The sequence below is a fragment of the Tetrao urogallus genome (genome assembly GCF_951394365.1).
Source record: "Tetrao urogallus genome assembly, chromosome: 8".
NCBI lineage: Eukaryota > Metazoa > Chordata > Aves > Galliformes > Phasianidae > Tetrao > Tetrao urogallus.
In genome coordinates, this window is record NC_136821.1 from 33,554,911 (window position 1) to 33,579,790 (window position 24,880).

General features: G+C 41.6%; 1 protein-coding gene across 1 annotated transcript in view; it reads left to right on the forward strand.

The window, feature by feature from the left end:
- SPAG16 (sperm associated antigen 16) overlaps positions 1-24,880 on the forward strand; it is a gene marked incomplete at both ends in the record, with an annotated part of 350,116 nt that overhangs the window by 207,532 nt on the left and 117,704 nt on the right. The window contains one exon of the mRNA XM_079538894.1: positions 12,199-12,325. Within this exon, the coding sequence (XP_079395020.1) occupies positions 12,199-12,325 (127 nt within the window). The remainder of the gene's footprint in view (positions 1-12,198; positions 12,326-24,880) is intronic.

The following is a 24,880-nucleotide window of genomic DNA, read 5'->3' on the forward strand; positions in this document are numbered from 1 at the left end:
AGAAGTGGTAAATCAGATTGAGGAGGGGTAGCCTTGGGAATGCAGCCCTTCATGCTCTGTGTTTGAGCAGCTTCCCTGCTGAAAACTCAGGGCTGGTCCCAAGCCTTGCTACGGTGATGATGAAAATGAGCAGAAGGAAAATGCCAGCACCTGTAGCTTCAACGAGGAGGCCAGGAGTTTTATTCCTCGCTCTGGCAGCTGCCTATTAAAGAACCCAGAGTGATATTGTTTTTGTTGTGGCTCTGTGTCGAAGAGCACAGCAAATCCATTATTCGTAATATCTTCCCAAGTTCACAGTGGCACCGAATGGCACTGCGAATCTCCTTAAAGCTGCCACCCACTCAAATCCATTTTATTTGGACAAATAAAGAAACTCCGCGCTGAGAAAACCAATTTGAAAATGCACTGAAATTCATTTTCTTCACTTAAATATTTAAGTGCTTATATTTATTGTATTTCAGCCGTGTTGTACTGTTTTCAAAAAGGGTTTTCTCATTTAATAGATCTGAAGGAGTTTTGGTCATATTTAAAATTGTAGAAGAAAATAAACTAGCAGCCGGCAAGGGCAGCGCTGCTTGTTGTGCTGTGAGTCTGTGCTCTGTAGGTTAAACCTATCCATTAGTATTGTGAGTAACTGCATATTAATTGGCAATACCACAGTCCTGGCCCAGGCTCTTAGTCCTCTGCACTGTTACAACTCTTTTTAATACGTATACAGCAGCATTTTATTACGTAAAAGGTGAAGGACTTACGTTCACAGTTTGCAGGATAACACCAAATAAAAAGGGGCCTTTAAAGTTCACCAGTTAGTGCATTTTTGATTTGGATACTGCGGATTTTTCTCAGGCTTTTTTTATAAAGGCCATTTCTTCTATGTGTCATACAATAGTACAACAGCTTCAGGTAGAAGCATTCGTGATGTGCAGATAGCTTCGTGCCTAATGCAGTGGTGTGTGAAGCTCAGTGAGCACAGCTGGCCCAAGTCCCCTTAGCTGCGTACCGAAAGCTGTGCTGTTCCCGCACTGCTGGTTTGTTTCTTCCTTATCTGGGTTGGGATTGGGGCATAGAGATATCTAATCTCATATAAAAATAAGGAGCTGTGAGAATTAGGAACTACTGGTATTGCTTTATCTGTCCTATCTGGAACATCATCACTCTAAGACTGGATCAGTGAAAGGGTTCTAAGGTAAATTAATGAAAATTTTTGTGGTCTTTGCTTGCTTCGGAGGGGTGATATTTAAATTAAACCACTTTTCATAAATGCTGCTGCATCCTTGTGGTTGTTGATTTATTCTCAGTAGATTTATTTTGCTGCTCTCCTGTATAGGTCTTGTTTCATTCGTTCCCTTTCGTCAGTAGTTGATTTATTTTGGAAGGGAGGCAAAATAATGTTTTAGAAACAGCAGATCCCGTGGCATCCGTCACGCAGTTTCAAATTGACTCTTAGCAAACTGATGCCCTGAGAGAGTTGCTTGCTGTCCTCTAGGAAGATGAGCCTTCCCCTTGTCAGCTTCTGCCTGGTTGCGATAAAGTCACATAGTCAAGTTCTCACCTCAGCAGATGTTGGTGGGGTGGGCTCTCTTCATTTGGCATGCACAAAGAGTTGGATCTTTAAAAGTGCCTGCGGGATTGATGGAAAAATCTGTTGGAGTGGGCATGCAGTGCCTGCTGAAAATCCCATTAAGCACCTAATTGATTATTTAGGCACCCAAAAACTAAAAGAATCCGAGACTTAGCTTTGTCAGAGAATTTTCAGAGTCTTATCCAAAATACATAAACTTGCAGAGAAATACGGTATGATAGATTTCTACAGGATGAACTCAGAGTAAGCGTTAACAAGTTATTTTAACCTTTAGTGCTATAAGACTAGCATTTTTTAAAATGTCTCTTTGTATATTGTAGCAGACTTCAATCCTACAAAAAGCAATTATTTGTCATTACTTTTGTCAGTGATTTTTTTCATAAGAAATTGATTAGATCAGACTCGCCACAGGATATCAGGATTCAACAGGAAATACGCATTTTAATTTGACGTAGTAAGATTATCTGTTCTCCATTGGAAAGATAATTCAAAGCAGAAAAAGACCTGAATGAGATGCCTCAGAAGTCCTTTTTCAGCAGGTTAGAACTGGGAGCAATGATCACTGTTTCTCCCTGCTCTGTGTGTAGCAAAGGTACGATGAGTTTATTTCTTCAGAACCCTTATTTCAGGGGCTTGGAAACATAGAAGATGTGACAAAGTCTCCAAAGCACTTGAAATGCACCAGAACAGAGAGCTGAATGTTGAGTGCAGATGACTCATCTTCTGCCTGGTATTTTCCTTGAGCCGTGGAGGCCTAAAACCGTACAGCAACCTGTCTGCATAGAACAGATCCAGCATAACCATAAATGCACACACAAAAAGTAAAATTGCTTGGCAGTGATGTATCTATATGCATGTTGTTATCTTTGAATACTCAAATGAACTGGTGGAGACACTTTGAGTTAGCCAGAAAGGGCAGAAGCTTTAGCCACAAAGTTTTTCTCGAAGGAGAAAGCAAAAGGAACAAAAAATGGCAGCATCCATACTGATGCAGAAGCAGGGCATGGGCTGAATGCTGATGTCAGCTGGAATGGTAATTGTGATAACCCACTGCCGCCGGGGAGCGAGCCTTTGCTTTTTCTCTTCAGATCTGCTGAGCAGAAAACACTCTCGCAGCAGTTCTGCAGTGTTTAACGTCGGCTTAAATGGTTTAGATCTATCTTATTATTACTGAGATTGTCCTTATCTGATTATCTGGTAGCCATATGCCTCGAGGGAGTAGGAGATAATTGTTTAATAAAATAAGGCTATGCTTTTCAATAAGTGATTTCTGGCGCTCCCATCTTTAACTGTCCAACAAAAAAATCCCTTAAGGAAGTGTGATTTACAGAAAGTGCTGAGCACTTAGAGGTGGAGTCAGAATATTACATAAGCAATTGCAGCGTACCTTTCTTAACCTGAGTTTGGTTGCTGTCTACAATTCTGTAATACTTTTGTACCTTCCAAATAGTACTGGGCATCTCAGAGGTAGAGAAGATTGTGTTCTAGTTTCTGTCCTAAGGATTGAGGTGGCATTTTGTTCAATGAGTATGAAATATAAGAGCTGACCTTGGAGGGGACCACTTCAGACCACATCATCAGTCTGCAGAAACTTCATTGCAGCTGGCTGCATCTATTTTCTGCATGTAGGCAGACTGCACAAGAAAGTTAGAAAGATACAACCATGATCAGAAAGCTTAATTCATGTGTGTTGAATTTCCATAGGCAGAGCTGGAATTGAACCTGGATTTTGAAATTGGCTTGAGGGATCTAAGGTGTGTATTCCTGCATCAGGATAGGATTAGTTGGCAGTGTGGTTTTAGTAGAGTCCATGTCCCATAATTATCTGATACTGATGCTGTGGAAGTGCTTCCTAAGCTGAACTCTTCGGAGTAGTGTGAACAAATTTATTTCTCATTTCTGCCTTAGTTTAGAGGTGAGAGAGATCAAACGTTTCTGATGTTCCCAAGCAAGAGTAAGGCTCTCTGTAGGAACAAGATGGTCCTTGAAAACAGCTTAGGAGCTATGTTTCAGCAGTAAATGTTTGTATCTTATTCCTGGCCTAGACTTTGTCTCAAAGTCTTTTTTGTTGACCTGGTTCTCACCTTGGGAAAATGTTCCCCTTTAGAGACACAAGATAACTGAAAAGTAAAGCATATGAAGCTGAAAAATTTGGATCAAATGTAATGTGCTTCTGTTTGAAGGAAAATAGTTCATCAAAGTTGATTTGGGGCCCAGTTGCAATGTAAAGTGAGGTTTTACAGCAGCTGTTGCCATCATCTGAAAGATGTTTGGTGCGGCCAGCAATCAGGTGTTGACTAGTGGGATAGAAAGGAAATCCTGACAAGGTATGGACTTCAACTGGGCCTGCGTAATAAAAGGCAATGAAGAACGTGTTACAATCTGATATGAAAAAGCATATGCTGCGTAAAACTTTTCACCTGGCCTTTGTTCTCTTTGAACTAACTATAGTTTGTTTTCTGCTGCACGTGGAAGTCCGAGTGGTTGAGTTCTGACCAGCCCTTGTGTAGCTCTTAGTTGAGATATACTGGTTTCTGTTGGCTGAATTTGTCAGAGCGATGTATCTTCTGGTTCAGTTAAACGTTTAAGAAAATGCTTGCATTTAAAGATGTAGTTATTTCCAGATTGTGTCTGTAAAGGATTCTTCTGCATCACCATCGCTTTGGAAATCTGGCTCATCTTGTGAGTGCTATTCTTCTGGTAATTACACTTACTTTAGGTACACAGCGTGATTATGTATGTTTAATTGATCAAAAATGGTACCATAAACGGGAAAAGAACAGAGGCACTGTGAAGCATTCTCAAGTAGAAATCTTATGCCTTACAGTCTTATTTTTCCTGGAAAAAAAATAAAATAAAAACTCACTCAAACTGTTCTTCTGCGAGCAGAAAATAGCAGAACATCTCTTACTTCCAATCCAGGCCACTCAATGATTTCTAAGCAACACTTGTTCAAAGAAATGCAAGACGTTAAGAAATTAAATCTTCATTATGGTAGTGAGCAGTGTTCCAAGCCACTGACAAGGACAACATGATGGGCACAGACTATTAGTTTTTTTTTCACACTTTCTGTAGTAAACCAAAGTAGAGTGGTGTTATTTCTGTACTTCATACGTTTCAATCATGTGAAACACACAGAGCCATTGTCATTGATAGTTACTATTCTTAGTGTTTGTCAAACCACAGCTTGGCTTGGGGTAACGTTTGAATCTCACAAAGAAGTAATGCAATTGTATTTCTTTTCTGTAGCCGTCTACTGCCTAGCTCCAACCAAATGTAGTGCTGTGGAAGTCTCTTGTTTTGTAGTACCTGAACAAAGGCAGCATAGTCCGTACTCAATGGTAGAAAAATCAGGGTTCTTATTCTGTCTCAGGGTGGCATCAGGTGCTAAAATCTGTGTTGAGTGCTATAGCAACCAGTGTGTCCTTAAAACTTCATCTTTTTTTTCCTCAGTGGGTATTTTTTCAGTGCTATGTCTTAGTAGCCTGAGCAGAATCTTACTAGTAGTGGGTTTCCACACACTGAATAAATACCCGGTGTCTATTAAAGCACACGTAGCCAAGATCTTCTATAAATCTTCCCAGAAACACACACAAATTATATCTGACTTCTTTTCCAGTTACACATTTTCTGTTACATAAGTTATAGGGAACTGAGACAAATAAACATTTTAATCCCAAAGGTAAGGCACAGTTTTGCAACCTCTTTGTCCTGCCTTGTAGAACAGTATTTCAAGGACTGTGATTATTTGGCTGTTACCCAATTTCACTGCAGAACAAAAATATGACTGGAGAGTTGCTTTCTGCTGCTTAATTAGAAATTTATTAGGGAAGTTTTGACCAAATGTCCCTCACTATTAGACCTTGCTGAATCTGAAGTTCAAGTAATTAGACTTCATTTATTATAATGCATTGCCCTCTTTTTCTGTCCTGTATGTTCTTTCCTATTTTTTCTGTTTTCAGTTACATTTGGTTTTCCTGTTCTGGGCATTATTTGCCGGCGAGGCTCTTCCAACTATCAGAAATAGGACAAAGTCATTTTTAGAACAACAAAATATGTAAGGAGGCAAGGTCCCTGGAGACAAAATAAATCTCCAACACAACAAAAGAGCTCTCCTGTTCTATTTGGATGTTGCTGCTGGCTGAGCAGCTTGTTAGCAGCACCTGGACCATACCTGGCAGCAGGGCCGTGCCTCACTTGTTTGGGTGGCATCATGGAGCCTCAGAAGCCCATTGTAGGTGCTGAGAAGGTAAGAGGTCTACAGACAAGCTTTTGAGTGCACTACGTCAGACTTGGTTTTCCTGCTGTTGGTAGATTTGAACACTTACAAGGTTGAACCCCCCCAAATATCTCTGCTAGTGGGTGCTCATAAAGCAAAATCCAAGTCTAAGGACCAGCCACGCTCAGATGATGCCCTTCAGTTTCCTCTTAGAGCTTTGTTGGAAGTGAGGGCTTGCAGCATACCAGATCAATCTGGTCTGGACTGTGGGCATATCTGGTCATGCATGTGGAGGGGTGCCCTACAGCTGTAGGTTGTAGTACAGAGCCAGGAGAAGAGGACTGCTTCCACATCCTGCATGCAGCAGTGTGGTGTCTGTTCACCTGGTGAATCACTGCAGGCGAATCACTGCTTCCAGCAGCAACAGTAGTGCTGGTGGATGAATGAGTCCTCACAAACCGGCCTTGAAAGAAAGCTGCTGTGTCACCATCCCTGGAGTTGCTCAAGAAACGTTTTACGTCTTCTACCGAGGGATGTGGTTTAGTGGGAAATACTGGTGGTAGGTGGAGTGGATGTTTTTGGAGAGCTTTTCCAAGAGGTGATTCTGTGATTTAGTTCATCTCCTGAGGAAAGCATAGGGAGGTGAACAGGGCCAAGTGGAGAAATCTGCACTCTGAAATATAAGCTTCTGCAGCCTCTCAAAGCTTGCCAAGCAGGACAAAGATCTCAGTGATTACTCATGTCTTAATTAAAATAAGCAGATTTTGATCAGTTTCAGAACTTTCATGTTTCAAGATCAGTCAGGTAACAGCTAAGCTATCACTTGTGAGGTCTCCTGTTTCCCCACAAGATCTAAGAAAAGGATTAAATGATATTTCTGTGCAGAAGTAGCGGTGGCTCTGAGCAGCCTGGTCTGGTGGTTGGTGACCCTGCTTGTGGCAGAGGGGTTGAATCTAGATATTTTTAGATAATCCTTTTCAACCCGACCATTCTGTGATTCTGTTTTATTGCAGACTTGTAAATGTGTAGAGTCAGATGAGTAATATTTGTTTATGTATCTAGAAAACGCTAGTAAAACGTATGTATTGTGTTCAAGGCTCATTCTTCTGGGGCTAAGCCTTCCTAGTTGCTAAATCTTTCCTTTCCTTTTGGCAAGAGAATCAGGAAAAGAAAGGAAGAAGGGGCAGAATTGTACCCTTAAACTTATCGGTTCAGTCTGTACCGCTGCAGGGCTTGGTCTTCTTTTGCACGCCCAATTTACTGTGCACTAGACCACAAGTGTGAGCTGTCAGGCTCCTGCAGCGATGAACCTGGAAATGGTTCCACTCCTGACACCGGCAGCAAGCAGGACTGCAGGCTGTGCTCATGGGCTTCAGATGGCCCTACCGGTCCTGCACAGCACACCCTGACCTTGGTGGTGGCCATCCTGCTTCTGCTCGCTACCTCTCTATAAACTCTTACAGTGAACGTTGTCCGAGAACAGTAATGAAAAATGATTTCAGGTAATTTAGTAAGTCAGAGATGGCTCTGCAAAATGGTCCTTGCCAGAGAAGCACTGCCTCACAGCTTCTTCCAGGCCAGGGCGTTCCTTGTTGTTTAGCACAGTGCTTAGGTTGTGAAGATTAACATCTTCCATGAGTGCTGACTGATAAGAATTACACGGGGAAAGATTGAATTCATGTACTTCCTATATTTTTCTAAATATTTTAAGTATTAGAAGGACTGTGTATCTTCTCCCAGAAACAGTAGTAGCATGTGCTTCAGCATTTGGTTTTCCAGGTGTCAGATGTTAGTTAGAAAGAGGGCACAAATGAATATTCTGAATTTGAGGAGAGCTTCATTTTACTGAAGATGAAGAATAATTGAACGAAGTGTGTCATATTGACAACATCATACCAGCGTATATCTTTTTAGAGACAAATGTGCTTTGCAGAGAAACTGTCCTCGCATGTCAACGTCGTAGAAAATGTGTTGCATTTAGTGAAATAATGGGTCAAGAAAAAAATCATTGTCATAAATGATGGTAGGTACTTTTTACTGAAATACTGGTAGTTTTACATTCTTGACATGAATAATTGGATGTGTCATGTGTGAAGCTACCTAGAAATAAAATAGAGGTCATAAAATGTAAAGACATGATAGGATGCATTTATAACAGCATAAAACAAACTGGCATTTTAATGTCTTAAGCCAGCCCTTTTGCTATACTTGCCCATTGATCTTGGCTGGAAAAGTTCTATGACTAATTTAAGCACATTTTGGAGATAAAGCCATATAATGGGAAATTGATAGGATTTGTTTTTGTTAAAGGTATTCTCCTTTTAACTGCTACAATCCTATAACACGATCAGAGCTGATCTTGTGTGACCTTACACAGCTTCCCCAGAAATGTTCCGTCCGCGTTCTTGCAAGTGACTTTCCAGTGTGATTTACTTTGACATTTTGCTTGATAGGGATTGCAGGTCACATAGTAGGATATTACTCAACAGGCACGAAAAAGGGTTTAGTTTAGTGCTCGTTCAATGGATTTGAGAGAGTAGCTGCTGGAGAAGATGGCACAGTTGGAGAGGGTTTGTGTGGTTAGTGCCTTCCTTCAGAAGGCGTGTAAGAAGATGGTTGCTAGAGGCCCTGATTCCAAAGTACATGCTGTAATCTCATTAATTTCAATTGGTTTATGGATGCTCTTAATTACTGTGCTTGAAATGAGATTTAATATGGTTCTGCAGTAGAACAACTATGACTAACTAACTAATCATTGAAAAAGCATCATCCTACCACATTTCTTTACAATGAGAGCTCAGTGTAGAAACCATGTACTTAAAAAAAAAATAAAAATAAAAAATTGTGACAGATATTCTCTTGTTTACATAGGATTGCTAGTGTAACCATGAGTGTTTCTTTAAAAAAAAATAAATAAATAAAAAATTCAAATAGTAAAAGAATTGGTAACACGTGTTGCTCTTGTTTGTTTGAACCTTTAGAAATGAGTATGGAGCACCACAGGCTCTCCATCTCTCCATTGCTTTGTGCCCCATGTAGTCTGTAGCAATAAATACATCCAGGCAGTCGTAAAATGTTCCCATCAGGTAGTTCCAGCTTGTTCTTAACTCTGTGTGGATGCAAAAGTGCAGTGTAAGAGATATCTAACTGCTATCTGTGTTTTCTTTTTAGTTACTCTGCAGATGGAATGGCTAACTAGCGCATAATTTGGCTGCTTTTGTGTTTTAGTGTAGGTAATGCTCAGTTAAGCCTTATGGAAGTGGCAACATCACATATCTCATTTTCAGTGCAGTTTTACCTTTTGAATTTGAATGGGCCATTCTGGAATGTGATTCTCCAAGGAGAAGTCTCTTAGGAATTGAGCAAGGCAATTTCTTCCATTGCTGTTAAGCTGGCGATATCGATAAGGGTTACACTAATTTCAGTGCTGACATCAATGGTGTACGTGTGTTTCTGATGACTGTAACAACCTGCACGTGTTGGTTTGGACCTCTTAGGAAACACTGAAAGCCAGTGAGGGTGGAACACAGTTGCTGATTTGTTGAAGGGCATCGTTAGTGTATCTGATTGTAAGGGAAGGAAAATAAACCCAGTAGAGAAAAAGGAAACGCTGAGGATAATTACTCACAAGTCAAGAAAATGTGTGGTGTTTTACACTTCAAAAATACTACAAATGCAGGATCTGTGAACACATTCACCATGTATCCTGCAAAATACTGAGCTACGGGGCAGTATTTGTACTGTGACATAATTCAGGGTCGTTCAGGATCTTTGTCTCTGGATTTAAGCACCAAGAGAATTACAAATGCCTATGAACCAATTCTTCGTAGACAAACGTCCCTCTTTTCCAAACTAATGTTTTCAGAGAGAGCAAAGCTTATATCTATGAGGCTGTGCGTTCATAAATAGGAAAAAAAGCAACAGTTAATGCATATTGCTACAGATTTATTCTAATATAGATGAACTTAAGCCATTGGATAGAAATATGAGCTCTCATGAAAAACAGGATGATGGTCTACCCTTCTTATCAAGTTTTTTGGGGAAAAAGAATACCTAAATAAAATATTCTCCTCTTCTCTAAAAGATAGCTTGTATACAAGACAGTCTTGCTGAAATTATATCTCAGCTGGAAGGAAAGATGAGTTTATTTTATATAGCAGTTGGAGATTTTTTAGAAATATCAGTCAGCCAGTTCCCAGAGTGGTAAATTAAATCTTGAGAGGCAGAGCTCGCTCATCAGTACGCAACGGTATGGAAGTGGCAAGGAGAGAGACTGACAACTGCATCAGGTCTGATTGTGCATGTTCTTGATGGAAAAGTACAAATCATTTCCTTCCCGTCTGCTCCTGTCATGGTCCATCACTTTAGTCCATTTTCACCTTCTGAATGGGCCCTCCTGCTTTGGCACCTAATTAATCTCTTGCAAGCCTGTTCTTGCAGCCTGTCTGCCTGGGGTGGCCCATATCTGAAGGCACTGACTCAGGGACAGCATTGCCTTGATTTCCATTCCTTCCCACCCTTTCCGACCTTTCTTTCATCCCCAAGCCCCCCAAGCAGATGAAGGTGTGATTCTCCCTCTGCCTTTGGAGAGGGCACACACACTGGTGCTACAGGAAGGTAACGGAGCACTGTCACGCTGTGCTCTGTAAAGCTGTTCAACACTGGTAAGTGCCCACAGAAGCACATGGCATGATTTTGGTTGTAAATGTTCAGCAACTCGAAACTGCCTTTGGTGTAACAGGCAAACAGAAAATCACTGACCCCTTTTGAAAAATACCATTCCTCTACACAAATGGAACTATACGAGCGGAGATGAGAAGGGCACCCCATGTGGTGTAAAACATTGCTACGAGGTTGTGAAACAAAAAGTTGTTTTATTGAAATGATTTCATTGTCGTTTATCAAGCGATCATGAATATCAGATCCAGCGTGCACTGAGTGCTAACAGCTGTGATAATTTATCAATAGTTCAAAATGAGGCCTGGTGATAAAATAACACACTCAGTCTATATAATAGATAATACTGAAGAGTACAATGTATTACCTATAATAGAAGAACATAGATTCTGTAAAATGATACATGTAGAATCTGATATTCCTTTCAAATATATTTCTTGGATAATATTTCTGCTCAGATGTAACTTATCTCCCTTCTGCTAGCTCTTCTGTGGGGACAGGGTTGGTGTTCGGCTCATCACAGCATCTGCATTTCAGTCTGGGAAATGGAAAGACAGTGCAATAGGCTGAGAACTCAGATCAGTGGTTTGGGAGAGCGTCCATCAGAACCCTTGAGCTCTGCTGGCCTGCTTCTGATCTTCAGAGCTGTTGATACAAAGCCTGCAAGAGCTCCGAGAGTCTTCTGGCAACATGCAGGCAGGAGGCAAAAAAAATCACATCTTTAATTCCCTCTGCTGACAGCTTCCTTAATAAATATTGTAAGAAATTCTCAGTTAAGAGCCACCCAGTAATCTAATTTGCAAGCCTCAATGATATATTCAGCAGCCAGCTCGGGAGGTGCATTTCCACTGTCAGAATCACATGAGCAGGGAATAAAATTCTGAGCTGTCACTGAGAGCTGTAGTAATTTATGGTGGGTTGTTGGCTTTTATTTTTTCCGACTGTATTTTAAGCCAGCTCAACAAAGACGATAGAGCTGCTACTGACTTGATCTTGATTATGTTTTTCCGTAGCATGCTCTCCTCCTTGTACATTTTCACAGGTTCTAACATCACAAACACTGCTAAGTGATGGTGTTTTATCTATAGCTAATGAAATCACAGATGAATCCCGTATCATGGGTGACTTGTGTACAGCCACACTGACTAGTGAACGCCAGTTCATTTCAGTCCCCCTCTCATCCTGTGTAGAAGCGAAGCCTTTGCCTTTCCCTCTGGTGTGAATAATCCCAGATCTGTTTGTTGCTTTCTGCGTTGTCCCATTGCATCGCCCTTGGGATCTTCCTTCTCTTCTCCTGGACTCCTGGATTTTAGGTATCATTCTCTTCTGCTGTCCTTACAAAGACCAGAGCAGAAGCCAAAAACCTTGTATAACATCATCGCTCTGTAGCCATCTCCAGCCTGTTTTGTGCAGTGCTCTAGTTGTTGTCTCTCTAGTAACTGCATCAGGAAGAGCTTCCAGTGTAGTTTTCCATCTGCATCAGGTTCATAGCCTGAACTGAGAAGAACTAGTAGCGTTTTCTCAGAAATTAACCCGTTAAAAGATAAGAAAACCAATCAAATGGAGAAGAAAGCTAAACAGAAACCTGTGGGATATTACTTCATAGCTGATCAGCAGGGAGAGGGCTGCATAGAAACTAGGAAAAATACATAAAGTCTGTTATTAACTCATCTCTTGTTATCCTGAATGACAAGTGCTGTATTTCTGTTGTCTTTTACAGTGAGAGATGCAGATATACCTTGCGTGGCCATAAAGGCTCAGTCAGTAGCATTGAATTTCTTCCATTCTCCAACACTGTTCTCACAAGCTCTGCTGACAAGACTTTATCTCTCTGGGATGCCAGAACGGTAAGCAGTCTTCTTCCTGGTCTTTCTGGAATTCAAGCAAATTAATGGCATGGATAGTAGGAGAAAAATGAAAGCCAGTTTAGAATTAAAGGAGGAGGTAAGGGTGATGTGGCAATGGAATGTTCATTAACGTAACTTATTATTCTTGGACAAAAAATATCACCTTTTAGCATTTCGACAAATGGACGTGCACCTAAACAACTAAATAAACAGGTAGACTTTGGTGTGAGTGATGGTTTGGATTAGGATGCAGCACAGTTCAGTTTCCAGTCAGAAGATAGAAGAGCGTCAGTTCAGTTTTGTCTGGCTGCTTTTTTAAGCATGGCGTGTGCTTTAAGGAAATGGGGAGAGATAGCATAGGAGAAATATAAGATGCAATAACTTGGAAGTCTGAAATATTTTTCTTCATTTAGAAGGAATTCCCCTCAGAACTCACTGCTGATTTCTCATGCAATATGTATGGCTTTTCTCCTGAACATATTGCTGTAGGCAGTGTCAGAAACTGCATCTGTTCCTTTATTTTTCTATACCTCCGTTCTTTAGTATAGGTATAAATGGATTTAGTACCTTGCAGGGAGTAATTGTCCCTGGTGCTTTGCAGTCTGCAAATATGTAAATCGTGTTCAGGTCGAATACAAGTACAGGGTAAGAGGCGTTTTCTTCTCTTTCATCAGAAAGTTCAATAATTATTGCTGCTGTTGTGGTATTTCTTACTGAGCAACTGTTGAAATTCTCCAGTTCACCAACTTCTGTTGGTCGTGCGGTCACTCGGCATTTTGTGATCAGTGCTAAACATGGAATTGCCCACAACACAGAAAGCTGTGTTGATGGAAGAGGTTTGAGAGGAAAGAAGCAAGAAGCTAATGCTGTGTATTCATAGATATTGCCATCAGAGCTCTACAAACACAGCATGAGGAAAAACTGACGTGAAAATGACAGTAGAATATTTGAGATGCTCATTATGCAATTTCTATTTTGGATCATAGAAACCGACTGAATAGAAGGTCGTTTAGTAACAGTCCTGGGCATAAAGCACAACTAGTTGGAATGAAGCCAGCCAAGACTCGTTATTATTAAATGCCTTGGTTTGTAAGAATATTTGATATCTGAACATGAATAATTCAATCAGAGAAAACATTGGAATACAGACAGAAGTGAAAAATCATTGGAAAGCAAGGTTTCTGCTTTGTCTTTAGTAAATCCTGCATGGAACTTCGCTGTGCAAATGTCTCAGTAATCTACTGTCTATAGCAAATTAACGTTATGAAAGAAAAATTCTTTTAACTATTAAGTTAAGAAAAAAGCCTTTGACCAGTGCTGCTTTTCAACGAGTGAGTTTGGAGAAGGTAGGAGAGGCCTTTTGCAAAACCAAAACTCTGTGTATGGTGTTCTGTTGTGTGTTCATTCAGTTCAGTTGTTTCCCCATTTGATGGGAAATGTTTCCAGTTTCAGAGATGTGCCCACACTGAAGCATCACTTCGGGTGGCGAAATCTCCGTGAAGATGCTACCTCCCTAAATACTGAGTGATAGTTAATGTTCCCTCCAGAAAGATGATGAATGATTTTCTCCCATTAATTTGGAACAGAATATTTTCTCACCTCTGTAAGATCAATTAGCATTAAGGAGTACATTTAAGATAATTTTAATGAAACATGAAAATCATACTCCGGTTTGTTTTCTCATAAATTAGATTCATATTATTAATCACATCTTGCTCTTCAATCATTAACTTCAGTCAGCTCTTTATTATTAAAGATAATGGATGCACAGAACTGTAAGTCAGGGCTGTGTAAGTTGAATGGACAATGAGCTCTGGATTTGGGGTAGAATGGAACATAAATCTTTGTAATTACTAAGCTGGGGCTATAATGCAGCCTTCAGACTTTGGAAATATGTGACTGCTTTTTTTTTTTTTTTTTTTTCCCTAGATAACATAGGGTCAGATTTAATGGTTAAAATAAATTTACAGCACAATGACTGTAATTTTAAAACTAAGTTATATATTGCCTATAGGGAAGTGAGAGCACAGAACTGGCAGTATTTAGATGATTATGGCTCTTTCCAAGCATTCTGGGCAGAGAAATGGAGTTGGTGTTGGATTTAGGTAGGAATTGTCCTCATACTGCACCAGACTGCCACTGGATTGTATGCATGAGGCTGAGACTGCAATTCATGGTAGGGATTTCTTGCCAGTAGAGCTGACGGCACTTGTGCCAAGATAAGCTGTGGATTTTACTTCTCTTTATGCCAGTTTCATAGAAAGATGATCACATTCTGGCTTCTAACCAAAATATTTTCTTGCTGACACATCACAGTGAGCATCTCTGCTCATGAATTGCAAAGTGCATCCGCTGATAAATGTGAGAGGTGCAAATGAACATGAGACCCCAAGAGTACAAGTTCACCTGCCTGTGTTAATTCTTCTGGTGATAAGCAGCCTGCTGCTCATCTGCATTGCCCACATTCTGACGAGGGATTTTTGGGGGCTGGTCAGATTTGCTGGGATAACGCTTGAGCCAAGCTGAGTCTTTGCTCTTTCTCAGTCAGATAAAATACCTAGTGTTTATACGCTTAAATAATTGAAGAGAAGAGAAGAAAAGACTTGCATTTTTCGTTCTACTTTTTTGAAATGTATTGATTTAGTAACTCTCTCACCTGCTTTCTGCTTTTTGAAATGTCAGGATCTACAGCTGGATATCTCATTTATTAAGTTGGACACCAATTGTTGTATAGAAGTCAACATTCAGCAGCAGTACCCTGAAAAGTGTGTCCTACCAGGATTTAGGAAGACTTCTGTTTGTTTATAACTGGGCAGTGCTCTTTGTGTTTCGTGGAATCACAGAATGGCCTGGGTTGAAAAGGACCACAGTGATCATCTTGTTTCAGCCCCTGCTATGTGCCGGGTTGTCAACCACCAGACCAGGCTGCCCAGAGCCACATCCAGCCTGGCCTTGAATGCCTCCAGTGATCAGGCATCCACCACCTCCTTTGTTGGTGTGAGACTGAGTGTTAGTTTTGGTTTCTACACATATTCAATTGGTTGTAGTGAAATAATTTAATTGTCCAGGAAGTAATTCTGTCTTCATGATTTCCTTTCCAATGAAGCCTAGCAATTTAAGGTAAGCTCTGTTTTTCTCCCTTCGTTCTGCAGAAGGCTAGTGGTAACAATACCAATGAAATAATCCCACCTCCACCCCACTATCAGGCTAAGCTCCCTGACACCTGAACAGGAGGTTATTGGGCATCTCAGCTTTATGCCATCTGCTTCAAAACTGATTTACATAGGAGTGAGGCAGCTCTGCAGTGACCGGGTATAAGTTCCAGCTCTGCACATCAAGTTTTATCATGGGCTGTAATTTGTGGGCTGAACAGCATGATCAGAAGTTAAAAGCTCTGAGGTAGTGTGTTCTTTGATGAATAATGCAGGCACCGATCTCTGAAGAAAAAGGGGAAGACAGGATCCGGTTGTCCCAAATCCTGTCTGAAATAATTCCCAGGAATGATAATTAGCTCTCATTGAGCTAGAAGCTGGCTGTGGCCAGAATGCTCTCATTCTGGCATAAAGACCCCCTGTTCCAAGGCAAGGGAGGGGAGCGAGAATCCAGGCAGAGCTTCATCCTGAGCTGGAGTCTCTTCATGGACATGAATTAATTGGGTCTCTCTCAGCCTCTAGAAGAGGTTTATGAGCACAGTAAGGCTTTGTATGGTGGGACATGCCAAATGTTAGGGCCAACAAGGTGGGTGCTCAGCCCAGCTGCCTGACACCCACTTTGCAGGCACCCTCTGTACCTGCTGCCCTTCTGCAACGAGGGCTTAGCTGCTTGTGTTTTGTATGGATGCAGAATAATTGCAGGGATGCTGAGCTAAGCTTCAGTCTTGCAGTCTTCTCCTTCAAGGTGCAGCCCATGTAATGCCTGAGGCGCAGGGCAGCCCTGCTGCATTGTGCCTGAACGCTGCTCAGCTCTGACTTGCTTAGCATTCAGTGGAATTCTTCCAAATCGATATTTTCCTTGGGTAACCTTCATTTGTTCTTCTCATGAAATATGAACTATCTTTTAGACCACTTATTTTTTCAGTGCTTGTTTTGTCAGAATTCAGTAATCTCTGACTTGGGAATTCCCTAAAATAACCTGTTCTCTTTTTCCACTGAAATATGAGTTATCTTTTAGACTAGTTGGTTTTCAACACGGGTTTTGTCAGAACCTTTTCTTCAGTGGTTTAATTATATGTGAGAACACGCAGATCTTTGTAGGGATGCTGCCTGTGTTCGTGCCTGTGTGTAGGTTCATTTCACCTCCTGGAGCGGGCATTCACTGGACAAAAATGCAGGTAAGTTGTCTGAGTTTAAGGATCAGATACAGAGCAGCCAGGGGAGGATGTTTTGAAATCCATTCTGGTTCTGTTCACGTGTTTTGCCAAGTCCAGTTGATTTATTGCCAAGTAAACACCTTAGACACAGAATTATCAGTCAGAAGATCCTCACGGTATTGGGTTTGTCAGTTTTATTTGAACCCTTTTGAACTCCAGAGGAATGAATTTGAGAGCTGAGTGGATATACAGGAGAGGTCATTTAAAAAATCATTGAGAGGCAGTTTATGGTTCCAGTCAATCCACTGCAGAAGTGGGTTAAAGATTGAACTTGTCACTGTTGAAGATGAAGACTTCTTCCATGAGAACTTCGAAGCTCTCAGTGTAATTGAATTACTTTGTTGTGCGCAAGGGATGTGCATGATTAAGTCCAGTTCCCGGCATGAAGCGCAACAAATTTGGTGTTCCTGATTTTGTTCTACGTGTTTGTAAAGAGTGCCTTCATGTTTCAGAACTCCCTGTCTTAAAATGAAAAGAAATTCCCGAGTCACTGTAAAATATGGAATCAGGATCAGACAGGTGTGAAGAGAGCCTGTTTGCTCCAAGAAATAACATAGAAAAGTAGAACCTGAAGAGATTTCTGTGATAGTTGTTTGGGCAGCCTTCACAGAGACTTAGTGCTTGTTTGTTCAAAGCAAAATGTGCAGCAGAGGAAAAGTGTCTTGATTTCTTTTTAATCTTGAAAAATAATAGGAAAATGACTTGGTTATGGTCACTGGCGTTTTAAAAAATGCTGCTTTCTGACTTTCCTCCAAAACAACTTCCGTGGGAAAAGGCAAACTTTGAGCATGTAACTCTGCAGTTTGGATCGCTTGACCCAGATGGAAGCAAGAATGTGTTCTGCGTTTGTTTTGTTGTATGTTTCTTTTGTTTGGATTTTTTTATTCCTCAGAGGCAGAAGAACTATTAGCCTTCCAAATGTATTTGGCTGTTGTAGTAAGAACACCCCTCTGTCTGTCCAGTTTGGCTTTCCATTACTGACTTGTCCCTCCTTTTTCTGCCTTCCTGATTTTGCTCCCACATCAAGCCACAAAATCCAAAGTTTAACAAAGTGTATAATCGGTTCATCTCATGGGCTTCTTCCCCTGTTAAACTAGGCTTAAATTAGGCTCTAAACATTTTAGATCAGACAAGTTACCTTGTTTTGCAAAGCTCCAGGTGAATTAGCAGCTCTTAAGAGGTTATAATTACAGTTTCATTAAGCTGTTCCTGCTCATTGACATGCCTGCTCCTGTCCGTTGGACTGCAGGTCCTCTTGCCAGCTGGAAGGCAGCCCCATTTAACACCTTGTCTTTCTGTGCAATGTAGAGAAGCCACATTCCTGCTTCATTTCAAAGCGAAGCCTTTGAGAAGACCAGTGAGTTCTGTGAGTTTAAGATTAATACCCAGCTTGCCTCCCAATTTGTGGGGAATTTGTAAGTGGCTTTATCTTGGCACTGATGTGGTTATTTAGTTGGATTAAAGTAACACCTTTTCATCGTGGTATTCACAGTCAGGAGAGCTGCTATAGAGGAGGGAGCAGCAGGGTCCTTTGCAGGACCTCTGGGCATCTCGGAAGGCGTCTCAGCTCCTCTCTCATCCCACAGCCTCCCCACTGGTCCTCTGGTCCCTTTCTATAGGGATACGTGACGCTGCATCCCTGCTGCTGTGCTCACAGTGCTGGTATTGCTCGGCTGCTCTCAGCCTGCAGCGAGGAGATGGGATGGAGGAGGGTACTCGTTTGCTGCTGATTGAATCAGATCTCATCGCTTGTAAAATTAGAGTGGATCAATTTTCAGTCGCCGCTGGTTATCTTAGAATATTAGTAGTAATTAGAGAGCTATAAATAGATAAATGTAAAATATGTTAAGTTCTAACCAGGGGGAAAGTGTTGCTATAGATTTCAGTGAACACTTTGCTGCGGTGGCTCCTGGCATGCAGAGCAGGGAGCGGGCTCTGCTGGAGCATGTGGTGCGACGGCATTTGGCTGCATCACCCGTTATTCAGAAATGAAGTGAGAGAAGCAGAATGTGTTCCTGTCTGGGCAGCAAATAGATTGACCTGGATCTGAACTTCTTACCAACTGCCTGTGTGTGTCTATAATGCGTGCACATGATGTATTGCAGGGCGTCTGAATTTAATTTTTATGTCGCCAATGTCACTTTGAAACAAAACGGGAATAAAGTTCTACAAAGGCTTTGGGAAGAGCCTGACTGCAGAATAACGTTTGCATTGACTTCTTGGTCCTTAAACTCTAATTAAATTATTGATTATGAAGCTGGCTGCTTTCTTAATAGTTCCTAATGTAACAATTAAAGCAAAGTAAGTAATTAAAAATGAAAAGATCAGTCTGCAAGTACAATCTTCAAAAGGTCATTTTCAACTTAATCGGTTTTTTTTTGAAAGAGGCAAGAGTAAAGCAAATGAATCATTAGTAAAATAGCAATTTAGTGCGTGTATATGTGTAGTAATGTTATTACCAGATTACCAATGGCCACAGTGCCTCGATTAATTAAAAATATTAGTTAAATTTACTTAGGAGGTATTCTATTAACGCCTCTCTTCCCAGATCAGACTCCATTGGGTGAAATGCAAAGGAGATCTATGGCCATAGTTTGTTCCTGTTCTGAACAGTGACCAAGGCAGAAACCAGCAATTTTGGCCAAAGAGAGTGCCAAATTTCATTGGGACCATTCTTATGTTTTTTAGCATCACAAGCAGTGTTTGGTACTGTGCAAACCATTTATTAGCAACTTTTTTCTAAGCAGGAGAGGAAAGGAGACTTTTTAGAGGTCATTGAAATGGCCCACAGGTGTCAATAGATGCGAAACGTAGCAAAAGGGGAGCACAAAAGTGTTTGCCAGAAAATTGTCAAAGCTCCAGTTAACATTGTCAGAAGGGAGTGGTGATGCTGATGGTCTTAAGAACAGGTAAAGTTTCAAACTCTGAAGAGAAAAATAGTCAATAGTAAGCAAGTTAGGCAGCCAGGCGTTGCCTACCTTCCCCTGAAGGAAGAACTCCTGCGTTCTGTGCTGGCTGCGTTCTGTGGGCTTTTCAGACAGTGCTCATAATGTTATATGAAGTAAAATCAGCTTTTGCTTTGTCACTGAAATTTAACTATCATGTCCTGACAGGCCAGGGAGCAAAAGACATTTGAGCTGAAAGCTTTATTACAAATGCTTTATCCTCTGTCACAGATCTTTCAGTATGAAACGCCTAGCTTACATATCCCTGCAAAAGTAGCTAATTGGTGTGGTAGTACCTAGCTCTGAAGAATGGCTGTTCTGGCACCTGCTGACAAACATAGGCCAGTATCACCGTGCTGATTGCATGTGGAAACTGACTGGAAACTAAGCCACACTTTGAAGTGTGCGTGTGGACGTTTGCTGAGCAGACGGCTGCTGTGGATCACAGGTATTCCCATGCCCTGGGTAATTCATTAAACTGTGAGAGGCAGAATCCAGATAAGCGTATACATCAAAGAAATATGTGTGCCAGGGGTATCCAGGAGGTGCCTGATTCCAGTGGCTTTATAGGCGTTTGGGAAACTGACCCTCTGTGAGGAGTCACTGTGTGCAGCAGCTGCATACCTTTCTCTAGACAGGAATTGTCGTGCTTGCTTCAGTTAGGTTGTGCTTCAGCACATTTGCTCAGAACCCAGTCCCATTCTTGACAAGGCAGTAGGGAGAAAATTTACTGTTGCATTCAGATTGTATGAGAAAGGTAAATCTGTTAGTCTTTTAAGTTAAAGGTGTTGCATATGAAATGGTCTTTCTGCTTTCCACAGTTAACTGTAGAATTTTCTTTCCCCATGTAGCTGAGAAGAGCAGACTGTAGGTGTGAACTTCTTATGGAGAGCTTTCCTAGCATGTTAGCATCTTCTCCTATCTGCCTGCACCTAATTTGTTATGCTAAAGAAAAGAAGTGGGTAGTTTGTTATACTTCCTTCTGTCTAGATTGCCCAAGAGCTGCTGATGTGAGTCCAGAGGGGAGAGGCCGTAAGGATGCTCAGACGTCTGGATCAGGGCTTCTGTGCAGACAGACTGAGAGCTGGCCTTGTTCAGCTGGCACAGGTCTTCCAGTGCCAAAAGCTTATGTGAGAGATGGGGAAGGATTCTTTCTTAGGGAGTGTAGTGATAGATCAGGGGGTGATGGCTTTAAACTAAAAGTGGGTAGATTTAGACATCAGGAAGAAATTCTACATGATGAGGATTGTGGGGCACTGGCACAGGCTGCCCAGAGAAGCTGTGAATGCCCCATCCCTGGTGGTGGTCAAGAACAGGTTGGATAGGGCTTTGGGCAACCTGAGAGGTGTATCTCTGCCTGTGGCAGGATGGACAAGGTGATCTTTAAGTGTTCCTTCCAACCCAAATAATTCTGTGATCTCTCACATTAAAGTAAAATGTCTTCTCATATTTGTCTACTCTGAATATTTGACAGTGGGCTTTTATTTGTAAATTCAAAGACTACACTGGACTTTCAACTCTAGTATGAGCTGTTGTATATCAGAATAACCCACTGTACCATCCCAGACAGCTCTGCATGCTTGAACTTAAGAAACTTGATGACCTGGTAACTTTGCGTTCTCAAAAAGATTTATTAAAAAAGAAAAAGCATCAAACCTTTGAAATCGCTTTTCTATCTTTCAACATAAATATTGTGACTTACATAATATCAATAAATACCTTCCCAGATTGGTAAATAGTAAATCAAAGTGTTGGTGTATGCCCTGCCTGTGGTCTGTCTATGGCTTTATACAGGTCAGTGCCATCTAACCAGTGCAGCCTGTATACAGACTTACTCCTCTTCTGGTTCTCCACAATCTCAGTGGGTGGCTTCTTTAGCCTTCCTGTTCACACATCATTGCTGTAATAGAAAAAGAGATACTATCTGGGAAAAAGCATGAATTGTAAAACAGGCAGGCCTTTGGGATGACTTCTGCTGTGTTATTTATTGAAAAATAGGATTTCAGAGCTTGCAACTTATTGGCTAAAAAGATGTTTTCTTGCTGTTTCAATCTAAATGAAGTAGTCAGTTTAAGACCGAGTGTTATCCTGACAGAATGGTTGAGGGTCCTGGTTTTGCAGGCTGTCTAAATGGTTTGGGTAGTATGCCCGCATTAATGAATAGTGAAAGTTTGCAGTGGTAATTTGTACCTCAAATGCTTTGTCTATGATAGAAATGTAGTATATTTTCAGTGTACAGAGGCCAGCAAGCAGACAGAGGTTAAAACAATGCTATGCTTTGATACCCCCAAGGCCACAGCACGCAGAACTGTTGTTCACATTTCATGGTCGAAGTCCAACATGCAACTCTTGGATTATAATTGAATTTCAGCTTCCATGTTTGAGAGCACAGCGACCAGCTGAGGTCACTTTATGTTAAAAAGCAGTATGGTTTATCTAATAGGAAACTGATATGAAATCTGGGAGATACTTCTTCCTCACGTGACCAGGAATTTGCTTATGCATTGTAGACGTATCACTTTAGCTCTCTTCTGTCTCCCCTTTCACCCTTTTTTGCTCACCTAGACTGTGGTGAAGAATCACATTAAAAGGTAGAAGTACTGCTGTTGCGCAGCGTGCTGTCCTAATAATCCAAAGATAATTCAGCTGAAATCCTAAAATGCAAAAACAGATTCAATTTTGTCTTTCTAGAGTAATTTTCTCCATTCTTGTCTTTTGGGTTATTATCCTGTAGAAAGAATTAAATTGATGCAAATGAGATAGGCCTGTTTGGCACAGTGGTGGTGAAGAAAAAAGTGCAGGTTTTCCTGCAAGGAAGCACCAAGTGCTGTACAGTACTAATGTGGACATAGGGGAGGCATTAGGATGGGCTGTGGGAGTGCAGCAGTAGTGATGCAGCACCTCGTTTGCGCTGTACTTAAAATTGCTCCAGTAAACTGGGTTTCACAGAATCATTTGAGTTGGAAGGGACCCATAAAGGTCGTCTAATCCTACTCCCCTGCTGTGAACAGGGATATCCGCAGCTCAGAGCCTGGCCCCCTTCTTCAGTTTGAAACCATTTTCCCTTATCCTGTCACAGCAGACCCAGCCTGCAGAAATAGAGCTGCGCATTCTCTTGTTGTTCTGCAGATGAGGTGATGGGATGGCTGGTAATTGGGAAACTGTCAGCCAGCTGTGACTTGTGTGCGGTGCCGGTACCCTGAGAACCCCGACTGTCCCTATTTGTTGGCAGTGATGAGTATGGCTGCACTAATTACATACTGTAACTTATGTGAAGCAGTTAAGAGATCTATCTCCATCACCATGCTGGGCTGCTCTTCACTCACAACGGGATGGCGTTCCAATCAGGGGTGTGAATTACTGTGTCAGTCTAGCCAGCAGCCAGGTTCTCTTCCAGTGTAGTAGCTGCCTGAGCTCCCTCATTTGTAGGCAGGCTTCTTGTCAGCATGGTGGGAGCACTTAGAATTTCATCTCTGTTTTCTCCTCCTCCGTTTGTGTTGTCCCCTTTATTTCCTTACGGCAATTAGGCATACTTCAAGGATGCACATCTATCAAAGCAGTGGGGATGCAGTTTCTCATCCTACCGTCAGTCCCGGTCACGCACTGTCCCTTGCCAAATCCAATTGTGAGCACACTAATCCCATCACGAACGCTGAGTTTGGGTGCTTTGTGTCCCGCTCTTCTGGCAGTCTGGGCTCCATCAACTTCAATTCAGGAGTGCAGCCTCAGAGCCCATCTTAATTGTGATGCGGGTGATTTCTGAGCCATGGCAGAAAAACAAGCTTCAGCAGCAGCAGCATCGTTGTCTCTTAAGTTCAGATTTCTGGCAACAGTTTGCTGCAGCACAGTTTAAATTAATTGTTTCAGGACCTAAAGCCTCCTGGCACGAAGACAGGAGGAATGAGGTGCTGCCAGAAAGGTACCACCAGTTGATCCCTTGAGAACTGGCCTTCCTGTGTTGCTCAGTGTGGTTTTCAGGACGGAAAGCATTGACTGGTAAACACTGGTTTTTTTAGTTTATTTGGCTTTCTGTTTTCTCTAAAAATAAATACATAATTACTGCATTCCTGTTCTTCCCCTCTTGTGGCTTAAGCCCAGCTTCTCTGCCTCCAAGTGCAATTCAGGCCAGCATTTTGCAAATGATAGTATTTTATATGCCAGTCCCTTACTCAGCTGATTGTTTCTTTCCCCTCACTCTTCTGAAAATGCTCTGTAGAGAGGCAACAATCTTTCAAAAGTCGACATTTATCACACGCAGATTGGAAACAGTGGGACAAAGCTGATATGCAGGAAGCAGAATTTAGCAATGCGACAAAGCCTTCGGACATAATCTTCTCCTGTTGGTGATTAGAATAAATATCAGTGGTTCTGATTTTCCACTGGGAACAAGCTCAGGATGGGGATGAAGGTGCTCAGTGACGTGTGCTGATACAGCTGGGCCACAGTCCCACTTTTTATTTAAATCCTTTCTATTTTATGTGATGTTTGGGCAAAAGCAGTGAATGGTCAGAGGTGGAGTCAGACCAGTGGGACCTGCTGCCGAGCCCAGCAGCTCTCTAGAGGTGCATTGAGAGTATGAGTGGGGATGGAGCCCTGGAAAATTAAGGCCGGGGCTTGGTGCTTTTTGGAGAAGCAGGTGGCATATGCTGTTTCAGAGGCTGTGCTTTGGGAGGCATGTGACCTCATGGCAGATGCCCTTGTGCTAGCTTTACTTGTCAGATATTTTTGTGTTTGTCCTTCTACTCAAGGTGATTTTTTTAATGTATTTTCCTTCTTTGTTCAGCAGAAATTATATTGCATTCACACCATTTACATTCTGATGCTGATGGTAACCATGCTAGGCATAGAATCATAGAATCACCAAGGTTGGAAAAGGCATCCAAGATAGTCCAGTCCAACTGCCCACTTACCACCAGTAGTTCCCACTAAACCATGTTCCTCAGTACAGTATCTAAACATTTTCTGAACACTTCCAGAGAGTGTCAGCATAGACTTCTTTCGTGGTAATTTGCTCTCTGAAACAATTAATAGTCAAGAGTAAATAGTTCAGCCTGAGATGTTGAAGGCGTTATTATTGGATGCTGCACAGTAACTAACAAGACAAGTTAGTAGTGCCGAATAGCATCATGATCAAAATCACTTTCTTGGTTTTGGTGATGACGTCTCTTCGATTTAGGCGTGCACATTTGAAAGGTTCAGTCATGTAAGACTCAGATCAATGAAGCAGTGCCTGCTGGTCCC